The sequence below is a fragment of the Bos indicus x Bos taurus genome, chromosome 12 (assembly GCF_003369695.1).
Source record: "Bos indicus x Bos taurus breed Angus x Brahman F1 hybrid chromosome 12, Bos_hybrid_MaternalHap_v2.0, whole genome shotgun sequence".
Lineage (NCBI taxonomy): Eukaryota > Metazoa > Chordata > Mammalia > Artiodactyla > Bovidae > Bos > Bos indicus x Bos taurus.
Genome location: NC_040087.1, coordinates 25,571,365 through 25,584,211, shown reverse-complemented (window position 1 = coordinate 25,584,211; position 12,847 = coordinate 25,571,365). Strand labels below are relative to the sequence as shown.

Here is a 12,847-nt window from a genome sequence, read left to right as displayed (position 1 = left end):
CCGTTGGATGGTCTGCTGCTTTGGTTTTTCTGCATGATCTCACAATCATATCCAGCCATACCAGCTGGTGCTAAGTCTCTTCAGTCGTGTCCGACTCTGCGACCCTATGGACTGTAGTTCGCCAGGCTCCTCTGTCCATGGGATTCTCCAGGCGAGGAACTAGAATGGGTTGTCATGCCCTCCTCCAGGGGATCTTCCTGACCCAGAGATCAAACCAGCGTCTCTGATGTCTCCTGCATTGGCAGGTGGATTCTTTACCACTAGCGCCACCTAGGAAGCCCAGCCACATTGACTAGTTTGGAGTAATTGACTGATCAAGTCATACTCTAATCATTAATTACTGTGTACAAACCACCCCTCAAAACTAGTGGCTTAAAAAAAATTTTTTTTTAATGCAACCATTTATTTTCTCAGAGTTCTGCAATCAGAATAAGGTTCCTCAGGTACAGCTTGTCCTTGATCCATGTGGGGTCAAATTGGTTGGCTCCTCTGGGTCTGAAAAGTTCCAGATGACTTCCTTCACATGCCTGGTGCCTTAGCAAGTATGGCTGGAACTGATGGGGACTGTCTGGTCCTCCCTCTCTTTGTATAGTCTGTCTGGGAAGACCATCACAATTTTTGTTTCATGGTGTCTCCCTACCAAGAAAATAAAAAACAGAAGCTGCAAATCCACTTATTGCCTAGGCTTGGAAGTCACGTACTGTTACCTCCATAGTATTGTTTTTGGTCAAGGCAAGTCACAGGGCCAGCCCAAGTCAAGGGACAGGATAAATGGACTCCACTTCCCCATGAAATGAGCAGCAAAGTCACATCTCAGAAGTACATGGAGGTTGATGGGATTGTTGTGGTCAACTTTGAAAAAAATGTTCTTAAGTCCTCTTTCCAGTCACAATTCACATTCCTCCTACAAACAAAATATACTCAGCTTATCCCCCACAGTCTCATCCCGTTATTGGGTCAGGCTCAAAATCTAGTAGCTGATGATGTCTATCAGGTCCAGATACAGATGAGGTGCAGAAATTCCTAATTTGGGGATCTGGAAGATAAAAAGACGAGTTATCTGTCCCATGTACTTTCAGCCCCCAGAGGTGAGACAGGAACAGGTAAACCTCAACAGACACTCTGTTCAGAAAGGGGCTACTATGGAAGGTACAACTCCTGGTCACAGAAAGTTGGGGCCAAACCCTCTTTTGCCCAAGTTGGTGCAGCAACTTTAAAAACTCGTGGATTTTTTCTGTGTATCAAATTATAGTTCACTATCAGAAAAAAAAACTGTTGCTCACCAGTTCTTTCAAGAAGGAGCCTGCTCATAAGATTCTTGGAATCCCTTTTTGTGGCCAAGTGGGCCTGCAAACGGCTATCTTAAATTTTCCTGAATAGTTACAAAGGGTTTTACAGGTGCCCTTTTACCTATGGTTATATTTTACTTACAGCACCTTAGAATATCCTTGTCTGAACTTTTTTTTTTTAATTTTGAGAATCTGACAAGATTGTCCTAGGCCCCTGTGTTTCTCTAAGTACTACTTTAAATCTGAGCAGGTTATTCCATAGCTCATAATACTTTATCCATGTACTAGTAAAGGAGCTTCCCTGGTGGCTCAGCAATAAAGAATTCGCCTACAATACAGGAGATACAAGTTCAGTCCCTGGGTTGGGAAGATCCCTGGAGTAGGAAATGGCAACCCACTCAAGTATTCTTGTCTGAGAAATCCTATGGACAGAGGAGCCTTGCAGGCTTGAGTCCATCAGGTCAAAAAAGAGTCGAACACAACTGAGCAACTAAACAACAATAACGACAAATACTATTACAAGAAACCAGTGGTCACTTTTGACATTCTGCTTAGAAACATCCTTAACCAGAAGCACGAGTTCATTAGGTCTTTTTCTGTCTTTGAAATGATTGCAGGCATGCATCAGGTTAGTTTTTCCCATACTGCAAACCATGCATTGATTTTCTCCTGCTTCCAATAGCAACTTCCTGACTGACCTGCCTCCAACAGTCTCCTCACCTCCTTACCTCCATCCTTCCAGCTTCTGCCTCCTGCCTGTCTCAAGGCCAATGCCACATGTTTTTATTACTTCAGGACTCCACTCCCAGGCATCAATTTCTGTTTCAGTTACCTATCACTGTGTAACAAATCACCCCAAACCCATCTTAAAACAACGTCAACTATTATTTACTGACCATCATGAAATTGGAGTTAAGGCTCAGTAGAAACCAGTCAGGTCTGTGCTTCAGTGGGAGCTGGAGAGGCTTGGCCGGGCCAAGATGGCTTTATTCTCATGTTTTGTGCCTCATCTGAGCTGACGAAGTGGTCAGGGACTGTCCAGGACTGTCTGTCTGTCCATACAATCTTTCCAGTCATATGGCAGCCACACAGTTTTATGTGATGGTTGGCTTCTCAGGAAACAAACGAGGCAGCTGCCAAGCCTTAGGCATCTGTGGAAGCCCTGGGGTGTCATTCTGTCCCATTCTCTGTGTTGAAAGTAGCCAGCCCGTATTCAGAGGTGGGGAGAATAGAGTCCACCTCTTTGTGGGAGGAATCGGCAAATGGACGTGCCAGATAGCAGACTGTTACAGGGATGGTTGAAAACACTTTGTAAATTACTAATTCTTAGAAATTTGTAAGTTTCAGTTTGCTTTATACCATTCTGTTGAATCTGATTGTGCATTTGGACAAAACCAAAATCTGAAGTGCAAGTAACTTATACATCTGCTTAGCTTAGGTTACATATAAGTTAGTCTAAATATTTGATAAAAACGTTTAAATCATCTGAAATGTCTACATAGATATCCATTCAAACATAAATACCCAAAGTGACAGAACTTTAAAAAAAAAACAAAAACCTGATTACAGGATGTATTTTGATACTGGATAAACTCTATCAACTGAGTGAATAGCTTCAAAAATGTGCTTTGCATAAAGCTGTGGAATGTGTTGTTGCACACATGTTGCCCCCCTTTAATCCTCACATCCAAACTGTGATTTAGTTGCTGTCACATACACAATTGTGATGTATGTGACACATACATCACAATTTTGTATATCAAGAACTGTTTTTTTCTTAAAGCTTAAGAAATTTGCCCAGACTGGCAAGAAGTCTGGATCTCAACTCAGAATGATTTGATCCCAATGCACAGAAAGTTGCACTTCCCCACTGGAAGGGACAGTCCCCAAACTGCCAGCCTGCCAGCCTTCCCTTTCACTACAACTGACTGGTAGCCCTGAGGTAACTGCTTTAACTAACATAGTTTGAAAACCACAGCTTTCAAAACTTTTTACCACTATTTCATGGCAAAAATTCAGGATTTAATGAACATATCGCAATGATCTATTTATTTTTCATTCCACATATATGTATTGAGTACCATTTTTATATGTCAGGCACCATTCTTACAAGTCAGTGGTGAACAGGTGAACAAGAGAGACAAGATCCGTGTCTGGAATTTCCATCACAGTAGGACTCGGGAGCATAAGTAAATTTAAAAAAAAAGAAAGAAAAGGAGACTTGCTACACAGAAAATTAAAACAGAATGAAGTCATACAGAGTTGTTACTGCTTTAAAAGGAAAACCAGAATGTGAGCACAGGGACCTGGATCTAAAGTGTTTGGGCTTGGCTTCTGTCTTTATCACCTATTTGCAGTATAGTTATTAGCAAATCACTTAACCTTAATGTTCATTTCTACAAAGTGGGAAGAATGAGGATACCTGTCCTAGGAAGATTTTGTGAAGATTAAGAGAAAGATGTGAAGTTCTTAGAATAGTGCATGACACAGTAAGATACAAATGATAATTCCTGCTGTTTCAAGATTGAATGACCAGATGTGACATTTCAGCTCTTTGCTTGTCTTGGAGCCCAGACATAGTGATTATTATCTTCTTGGACCTAACATTTAAATCTCAGCGATGAAACTCTATTATTCATGAAATTTTAAAAAATAAATGTCTTAAGCAATATAAATGTGAGCATAAATTATGTACAGATGCCTTGTATTTATGTATTAAATTTAAAATCAAAATGCCATTTGAAACAAGATTTTAAAACAATAAAATCAAGGCATAAAAACTTGCACCCACTCAGCTACCTTGGCAACTTCTCCCTAGACTTTTTGTGGTTTACTCTCTCTTTCTTTCCCTCCGGGAAAAAGGAAAAAAAAAAAAAAATTCCCCAGCTCTGCAACTTTGGTCTTTTGGAGCTTCAAGGTTTTACAAATATGCCGTGCCTCAGGAATTTTTCATATTGCTTTAAAATGTGTCTGTGTGGTTTTTTTTTTTTTTTAATCTGTATCCTAAAAAACCAAAAGTAACTGACAGAGTGATTCAGGGAGAGTTTCTTCATCCTGTCAAATGTCAAGCCACCAAGAGCTTATACCAACATCTTAGTTAACACCCTAATTTATGACCATGGTCTGGTCGGCCAGATGAGGACCAGAGTGGAGAAAATGTCTCACTTAAGGATCATCCCGAAGGCCCTGATGGTCCTACTTTTTCATGATTGGCCACAATTCAAGCCTTCCCAAGTGTTCCTGTTGAACCCTCCCTAAATAACCATCAGGGCGGAGGTTCCTCAGCCTCACTTTGTTCTCTTTGGTGACAGCCAGCTTCCAGCCCGTTTTTTCTGGAGTTAAATTTCATTTAACTTAAATTAAAGTTAATTTCATTTCATTAGAATGAAAAGGACCTGGTCTTCCACGTTTTCAGATTTGCTACAACTTTTCTAGCATTGTTAAAACCAACTTTTCAAAAATTTAAATTGGACTCTTTTCCACTTCTGAACCTTTCAGCATAACTAAAATAAACAAGATAACATTTTTTAAGCTTCAAAAGTATCCTATCAGGAGATGCAAATTTTATTTCTTCGTGCATCCTTTTTTCTTTGGTTTAATCGAGTACTCCACTAGCTCTTTTCCTATCTTGAAGCATTCTTCCAACCATTTGCATATTCCCCAGAGGATTTCTAGTGATATTAAAATAACTTTGTCTAGCATCTTCAACAGTTTAATATTTAATGAGCACCTGCTGTGTACAGAGTATAGCACCACAAGCTGTGGGGGATTCAACAAAATATAAACCTCACAACATTAGGCTCAAAATCTGCTTTGCCCAAATTGTTATTAATATAAAATCCTAGGCTTCTTATGCCTTTGCAAATATAACTGAATAACATTCAGTGAAATATTAAATAGTATTACAGAGGCATGCAGGTTAATGATAACCATATATATTATATAACCCTATTCCACAGGAAACAATGGGAAATAATATGTACGGAAAACATGAGAGCACCGAGACAGTTGAAGATAAACTGAAACTCTTTGGGCGGTCTAAATAAAAAAATAAATTGTGTTGCCGTATCCATGTGGATGTACAGCATATCCCTCTTGGTCCTTAAGAAAGCTTATGTAGTATAGTTCTGGACACAGAACATGAACACAAACATCCAACAAAAGACAGAAGGGAAATCCCTGACTTATGTGAGCCTCTTACATATAAATCACCCTCTACATGAAGCAACTGTGCGAGCTTTCGTTCCTCTCCCCATTTGGGACCATTTGGGAGGCTCCTTCTACTCTGTATCATATATAAAACGGGTAACATTCAAATAGCAATGTTCTACATCTTGAACTAATTTCCCATGTTTTCTCAAACAGTGAAAGCGTTAGCAGCTCAGTCGTGTCCAACTCTTTGTGACCCCATGGATTGTAGCCACCAGGCTCCTCTGTCCATGGAATTCTCCAGGCAAGAATAATGGAATGAGTAGCCATTCCCTTCTCCAGGGGATCTTCCAGACCCAGGGATTGAACCCCAGTCTCCTGCACTGCAGGCAGATTCTTTACTGTCTGAGCCACCCTTTTTATATACCTTTTTATGTGCCTGAGCTCCCTCCTCTCCACCTTTATTCTTTACTTTGACTCTTAGTGTCTTGCCTTAAAACAGATGTAACCATGGCAATAGCTCTTCTTTAAAATTATTGCAGTACAAAATCCAAACAGCTTAGGTGGACATAAAACTTCCTTATTCATCTGACTCCGTATGCCTCATCCCTCTATCTTGATCTGTCCCCTAATATCCTACACTCTACGCATACTCAGTTCCTGCCACTCCTTGGCAATACTCCCTGCTGGTCCCCCTGCCCCTTCCCCATCTTTATCAAACTCAATGTCCCATCTCCAGTGTAATCTTTTCTGACTTGCCAGAGTTGCCTGCTCTATCCTTCCTGCTCCCTCGTGCCTTGTTTGCACTTCTTTCATTATTATTGTGTATTGTAACCACCAGTTCATACATCTGCCCCATAGGCCAGAATATGAATCACTCAAAGGTAAGGCCATGTCTGTTCATTATTTGTTTTCTCAGTACCCATCAAAATGTCTGGTATTCAGACTTTACTACGTGAATAAATAAATATTGGGGATTATGTAATGGATTTTGGAAATTTCTGTTTAAATGGAAGAAATGGATTCTTAAAAACCTAAGCTCTGCTTATACAGAAAATTCATTTATGTGAATCTGTTCAAACTCTGATAATGCAGGAGAAGTAAACATTATTATATATTTCTTATGGTTCACATTTATCATCATAAGAATGGATAAGGGTCAATTTCTCACAGAGGATTTGCTCACATGGAAATTCTCTTATGCTATAGCAGATAAATGTTGGTTTTAGTATGAGAACCCATAGAGAGAATGCTTGTGTATGTGCATTTCTTGGGCTGAAGAATCCAATTTATTTGAAGACCTCAGAGTCTGTTCTGTTTTGTTTGTTTGTTTGCTTGCTTGCTTTGTTTTGTGGAGTTTTTATTTTCCTTTCTGTGGCTTGGGGCAGTTTGGGATTTTTTTAATGTTTTTATGCATCCCTGTGTACCCATAGTGAGATGCAAATTTTGGTTACTATGCCATCCATGTTGAACATGTTACTCAAATAAATGTTCTTATAATTTTCACAGTATAAAGTTAATTTAACCCTCATCTTGATATTTGTGAAGATTAGTATTTTCGTGTTTTTGATGGTATACGTAAAAACTGTAGTTTTTCATCTTCATTTCCTGCAGTTTTTTAAAAGGACAACAGAAATTTTTAAGGTTGTGAAATCAGTTTCTGTGGCATATTTATTCTAAATTTGTGCAAACCACATACTAGACATTGTGCATCAAACACAAATTTGCCTTGAACCCAATTGTTAATGTCCTACGTGCATACACTAAGTAACACAAGTTGTCTTTGCGTTCAGTTTAAGAGTTTACTATTCAAGTGGCACATGCAGAATATTTAAAACTTAGTATGTTGCATTATCTCTTAGTTTTCTTTAGTGGTAGGTATAAAAATAATTTATTTTGCCAAATTATAAAGTGAAACTCTGAGTCTCTTCATGAAATTCATGTATTGTAATTGCCAGGGGAGTCAAAAAGAAAAGTAGAAGATGCTGCATGATTTTTAAACAATATTAGCAATATTTTAAACTTTTTTTAAATTTTGGTATTTTAATAGTATTCAGAAAAGTCTGTTGAACAGCGTAGACTTGTGTATATGGCATTGTATACTTGTTTACTAATACTGTTGGGAACTATTGTTGATTCTGTAACCCATTTCTCTTAAGTAATCCGTGGCAAGACAAGATTGAAAATCTTATAATTTGTCAAGCATATTGTTGAAGAAAAATATCTTCTTAGGCTCTTATATGAAGAAAATTAAATGAAGAATAGAATCAAGTAATAAAATACTGGATTTAAGTGAAGAAATTAATTCTGTTATATAGTTTTTATAAATTAATACTTCTGTTCAACTGATTTTTAAAGTGGTTTAATATGCTGCATTTTTTATTCCTGGCAGGAACTAATTCCAGAATTCTATTACCTTCCGGAGATGTTTGTCAACAGTAATGGATATAATCTTGGAGTCAGAGAAGATGAAGTAGTGGTAAATGATGTTGATCTTCCCCCTTGGGCAAAAAAACCTGAAGACTTTGTACGAATCAACAGGATGGTAAGAGCAATTTTGTTCTTTCTTGAGCAGTCACAAGGAAGTAAAAAATACTCTGTAGTTTTTTTATGTTTTTAGCTATTAACAAATTTTCATTTAACATCTGTAAATACAAGGTTAATTTTTTGAGAAAAAAGAAAGGATTTTACAGTTGTCTTTTGACAATGTTCTTTATTGTAAAGTGGATTTTCCTTTCATGAGGACTAATAAAGGAATGGTAATTCAGTTATCTTTGCTCCCTTAGGAGAAGACAATCAGATGAGCATCTATTGACTAATGCAACATATTCTAAAATGCTTGACATTAATACCCATTCCTTATTTTTGTCTACTGGCTGTATCTGTTCTCTTTCTTCACTCATAAAATATTCAAAACAAAATAGTGTACATTTAGAACATATTTATCTGTAAGAAATTGTATGGTGTGAAACATACCTTGCTGCTACTAAGTCACTTCAGTTGTTCCCGACCCTGTGCAACCCCATAGACATCAGCCCACCAGGCTCCCCCGCCCTTGGGATTCTCCAGGCAAGAACACTGGAGTGGGTGAAACATACCTTAAAGTATCATATCCTTGACTTTAATAGAACACTCATACTGTAAACGCTCTTAGACAGAAAATGCCACTGCTTTTTAAATCTGTATGACAGATATCTGGTGTAAAAGAATGTGTAGATATTGATAAAATGTTTGCATGTGGTTATTTTATAGATTTTAACATATTTATCCATATTTAAGGAGATTTTAGTCTCAGTGTGGTTTTGGTATATGGAATTAACTGATTTACCAAACAACCTCTCTAGTGTTCTTTTTCTGGTTCTTGGCCAATTGAAGAATTAGATCAATAAACTCAATGACCTAAAATATATTTTTAACCCTGTTTCACTCCCAGTTTTTTCCAGCTATCCCATAAATATGTTTTATTTTGTTTTGACAGTATATTTATTTGAATTAGAATCCAAATAATGCCCACATATTACAGTGGATCTCATATATCCCCAAGTCCCTTCTTTTGTAAGAGCTGTGTAATTCACATATATCACACAGATATAATTCACATACCATGCAAGTCAACCATTTAAAGTTAAAAAAAATGGGTTTTAGTCTATTCATAGAGTTCCACAACCATCACCACAGTCAGTTATGAACATTTTTATTATCCTGTAAAGAAACCCAATTCCCTTTAGCATCCTCACAATTTCCCCCATTCTTCCAACCAGCCCTCGGCAACCACTGATCTACTTTCTGTCTCTATAAAGATTTGCCTTTTCTGGATAAACAGGATCAGAAAATATATGATCCCTTCCTCTACCCTACCCCTGATTTTGTGTCTCTTTTTGTCACAGTCAGTCAGTCACATGCTGCCTTCAATTTTAGAGCTATCTTTTCTGTCTCTAAGACATATTTTACTTTCAATATACTTACTCTAGAAAGTTGGTACTGAGGCAGTAGACTCGGTTTAAAGACTCATTTAACCTATCTTCAAAGTTACTAAATAGATCATCTGTAATTTAGTCTCATCCTGGGGTAATATCTTGTACACACGCATGTGTGCTCAGTCATGTCCGACTGCTTGTGACCCCATGGACTGTAGCCCACCAGGCTCCTCTCTCCGTGGGATTTTCCAGGCAACAATCGTAGAGTGGGTTGCCATTTCCTTCTCTAGGGGATCTTCCTGACCCAGGGATGGAACCTGTGTCTCCTGCATTGACAGGCAATTTCTTCACCATTGAGCCACCTGGGAAGTGAGGTGATATCATGTAGTACCTAAATTTTTTGTAGGATTTCTCTCACTTCTCAATCTATAAATTGGTACTTTTGGATATATGTTGTCGTTTTACACTATCTTCTTAAGCAAGAGATTTCTCTCTTTAATTTATCTTTTAATGTGAAGGATTTATTCTTTAGTGATGCATGTTTCTAAGAATCTGCTTATTTTTAGAACAGGTAGTCCATAGTTACCACAGTACCCTTACATACTTGAATTCGTTATTGTTGTCATTTAGTTGCTAAGTTGTGTCTGACTCTTTTGTGATCCCTGTGGACTGTAGACACCAGGCTCCTCTGTCCATAGGATTTCCCAGGCAAGAATACTGGAGTGGGTTGTCATTTCCTTTTCCAAGGGATCTTTCCAATTCAGGGATCAAAATCGTATCTCCTGCATTGCAGGTGGATTCTTTACCACTGAGCCACCAGGGAAGCCCCACATACTTGAATATTGACTATGATATCAATGTAAAGATACTGCATCTACAAATTCAACCCTAGAACCCACTATGTACTGAGTGATTTCTGAGTTGAGTGATTCTCAGTTTCTCAGTCATATCTGCCCTGGTGCCTGCAGTAGTATTTAGTCACCAAATATTTGCTGAGTGAATCACATAGAGGTAGTAAGGATTTTAGCATGCTGTCTCAGATCAGATCAGTCGCTCAGTCATGTCCGACTCTTTGCGACCCCATGAATCGCAGCACGCCAGGCCTCCCTGTCTATCACCAACTCCCGGGGTTCACTCAGACTCACGTCCATCGAGTCAGTGATGCCATCCAGCCATCTCATCCTCTGTCGTCCCCTTCTCCTCCTGCCCCCAATCCCTCCCAGCATCAGAGTCTTTTCCAATGAGTCAACTCTTCACATGAGGAGGCCAAAGTACTGGAGTTTCAGCTTTAGCATCATTCCTTCCAAAGAAATCCCAGGGCTGATCTCCTTCAGAATGGACTGGTTGGATCTCCTTGGAGTCCAAGGGACTCTCAAGAGTCTTCTCCAACACCACAGTTCAAAAGCATCAATTCTTCTGCACTCAGCCTTCTTCACAGTCCAACTCTCACATCCATACATGACCACTGGAAAAACCATAGCCTTGACTAGATGAACCTTTGCTGGCAAAGTAATGTCTCTGCTTTTGAATATGCTATCTAGGTTGGTCATAACTTTCCTTCCAAGGAGTAAGCGTCTTTTAATTTCATGGCTGCAATCATCATCTGAGTGATTTTGGAGCCCAGAAAAATAAAGTCTGACACTGTTTCCACTGTTTCCCCATCTATTTCCCATGAAGTGGTGGGACCGGATGCTGTGATCTTTGTTTTCTGAATGTTGAGCTTTAAGCCAACTTTTTCACTCTCCACTTTCACTTTCATCAAGAGGCTTTTTAGTTCCTCTTCACTTTCTGCCATAAGGGTGGTGTCATCTGCATATCTGAGGTGATTGATATTTCTCCTGGCAATCTTGATTCCAGCTGGTGTTTCTTCCAGTCCAGCATTTCTCATGATGTACTCTGCATATAAGTTAAATAAACAGGGTGACCGTATACAGCCTTGACGAACTCCTTTTCCTATTTGGAACCAGTCTGTTGTCCCATGTCCAGTTCTAACTGTTGCTTCCTGACCTGCATACAAATTTCTCAAGAGGCAGATCAGGTGTTCTGGTATTCATATCTCTTGAAGAATTTTCCATAGTTTATTGTGATCCACACAGTCAAAGGCTTTGGCATAGTCAATAAAGCAGAAATAGATGCTTTTCTGGAACTCTCTTGCTTTTTCCATGATCCAGCGGATGTTGGCAATTTGATCTCTGGTTCCTCTGCCTTTTCTAAAACCAGCTTGAACATCAGGAAGTTCACGGTTCACATATTGCTGAAGCCTGGCTTGGAGAATTTTGAGCATCACTTTATAGGCATGTGAGATGAGTGCAATTGTGCGGTAGTTTGAGCATTCTTCGGCATTGCCTTTCTTTGGGATTGGAATGAAAACTGACCTTTTCCAGTCCTGTGGCCACTGCTGAGTTTTCCAAATTTGCTGGCATATTGAGTGTAGCACTTTCACAGCATCATCTTTCAGGATTTGGAATAGCTCAACTGGAATTCCATCACCTCCACTAGCTTTGTTTGTAGTGATGCTTTCTAAGGCCCACTTGACTTCACATTCCAGGATGTCTGGCTCTATGTCAGTGATCACACCATTGTGATTATCTGGGTCATGAAGATCTTTTTTGTTCAGTTCTTCTGTGTATTCTTGCCATCTCTTCTTAATATCTTCTGCTTCTGTTAGGTCCATACCATTTCTGTCCTTTATTGAGCTCATCTTTGCATGAAATGTTCCTTTGGTATCTCTGATTTTCTTGAAGAGATCCCTAGTCTTTCCCATTCTGTTGTTTTCCTCTATTTCTTTGCATTGATCGCTGAAGAAGGCTTTCTTATCTCTTCTTGCTATTCTTTGGAACTCTGCATTCAGATGCTTATATCGTTCCTTTTCTCCTTTGCTTTTCACTTCTCTTCTTTTCACAGCTATTTGTAAGGCCTCCCCAGACAGCCATTTTGCTTTTTTGCATTTCTTTTCTATGGGAATGGTCTTGATCCCTATCTCCTGTACAGTGTCACAAACCTCAGTCCATAGTTCATCAGGCACTCTATCTATCAGATCTAGGCCCTTAAATCTATTTCTCACTTCCACTGTATAATCATAAGGGAATTGATTTAGGTCATACCTGAATGGTCTAGTGGTTTTCCCTACTTTCTTCAGTTTAAGTCTGAATTTGGCAATAAGGAGTTCATGGTCTGAGCCACAGTCAGCTCCTGGTCTTGTTTTTGCTGACTGTATAGAGCTTCTCCATCTTTGGCTGCAAAGAATATAATCAATCTGATTTCGGTGTTGACCATCTGGTGATGTCCATGTGTAGAGTCTTCTCTTGTGTTGTTTGAAGAGGGTGTTTGTTATGACCAGTGCATTTTCTCGGCAAAACTCTATCAGTCTTTGCCCTGCTTCATTCCGTATTCCAAGGCCAAATTTGCCTGTTACTCCAGGTCTTTCTTGACTTCCTACTTTTGCATTCCAGTCCCCTATAATGAAAAGGACATCTTTTTGGAGTGTGAGTT

The 12,847-nt window shown here is 39.0% G+C and overlaps 1 protein-coding gene across 11 annotated transcripts in view; it reads left to right on the top strand.

The window, feature by feature from the left end:
* Positions 1 to 12,847, top strand: part of NBEA (neurobeachin) — a 673,417-nt gene that overhangs the window by 600,242 nt on the left and 60,328 nt on the right. For all 11 annotated transcript variants that reach the window (XM_027557433.1, XM_027557431.1, XM_027557423.1 and 8 more), the window contains one exon: positions 7,831 to 7,983. In XM_027557433.1, coding sequence (XP_027413234.1) covers positions 7,831 to 7,983 — 153 coding nt within the window. The remainder of the gene's footprint in view (positions 1 to 7,830; positions 7,984 to 12,847) is intronic.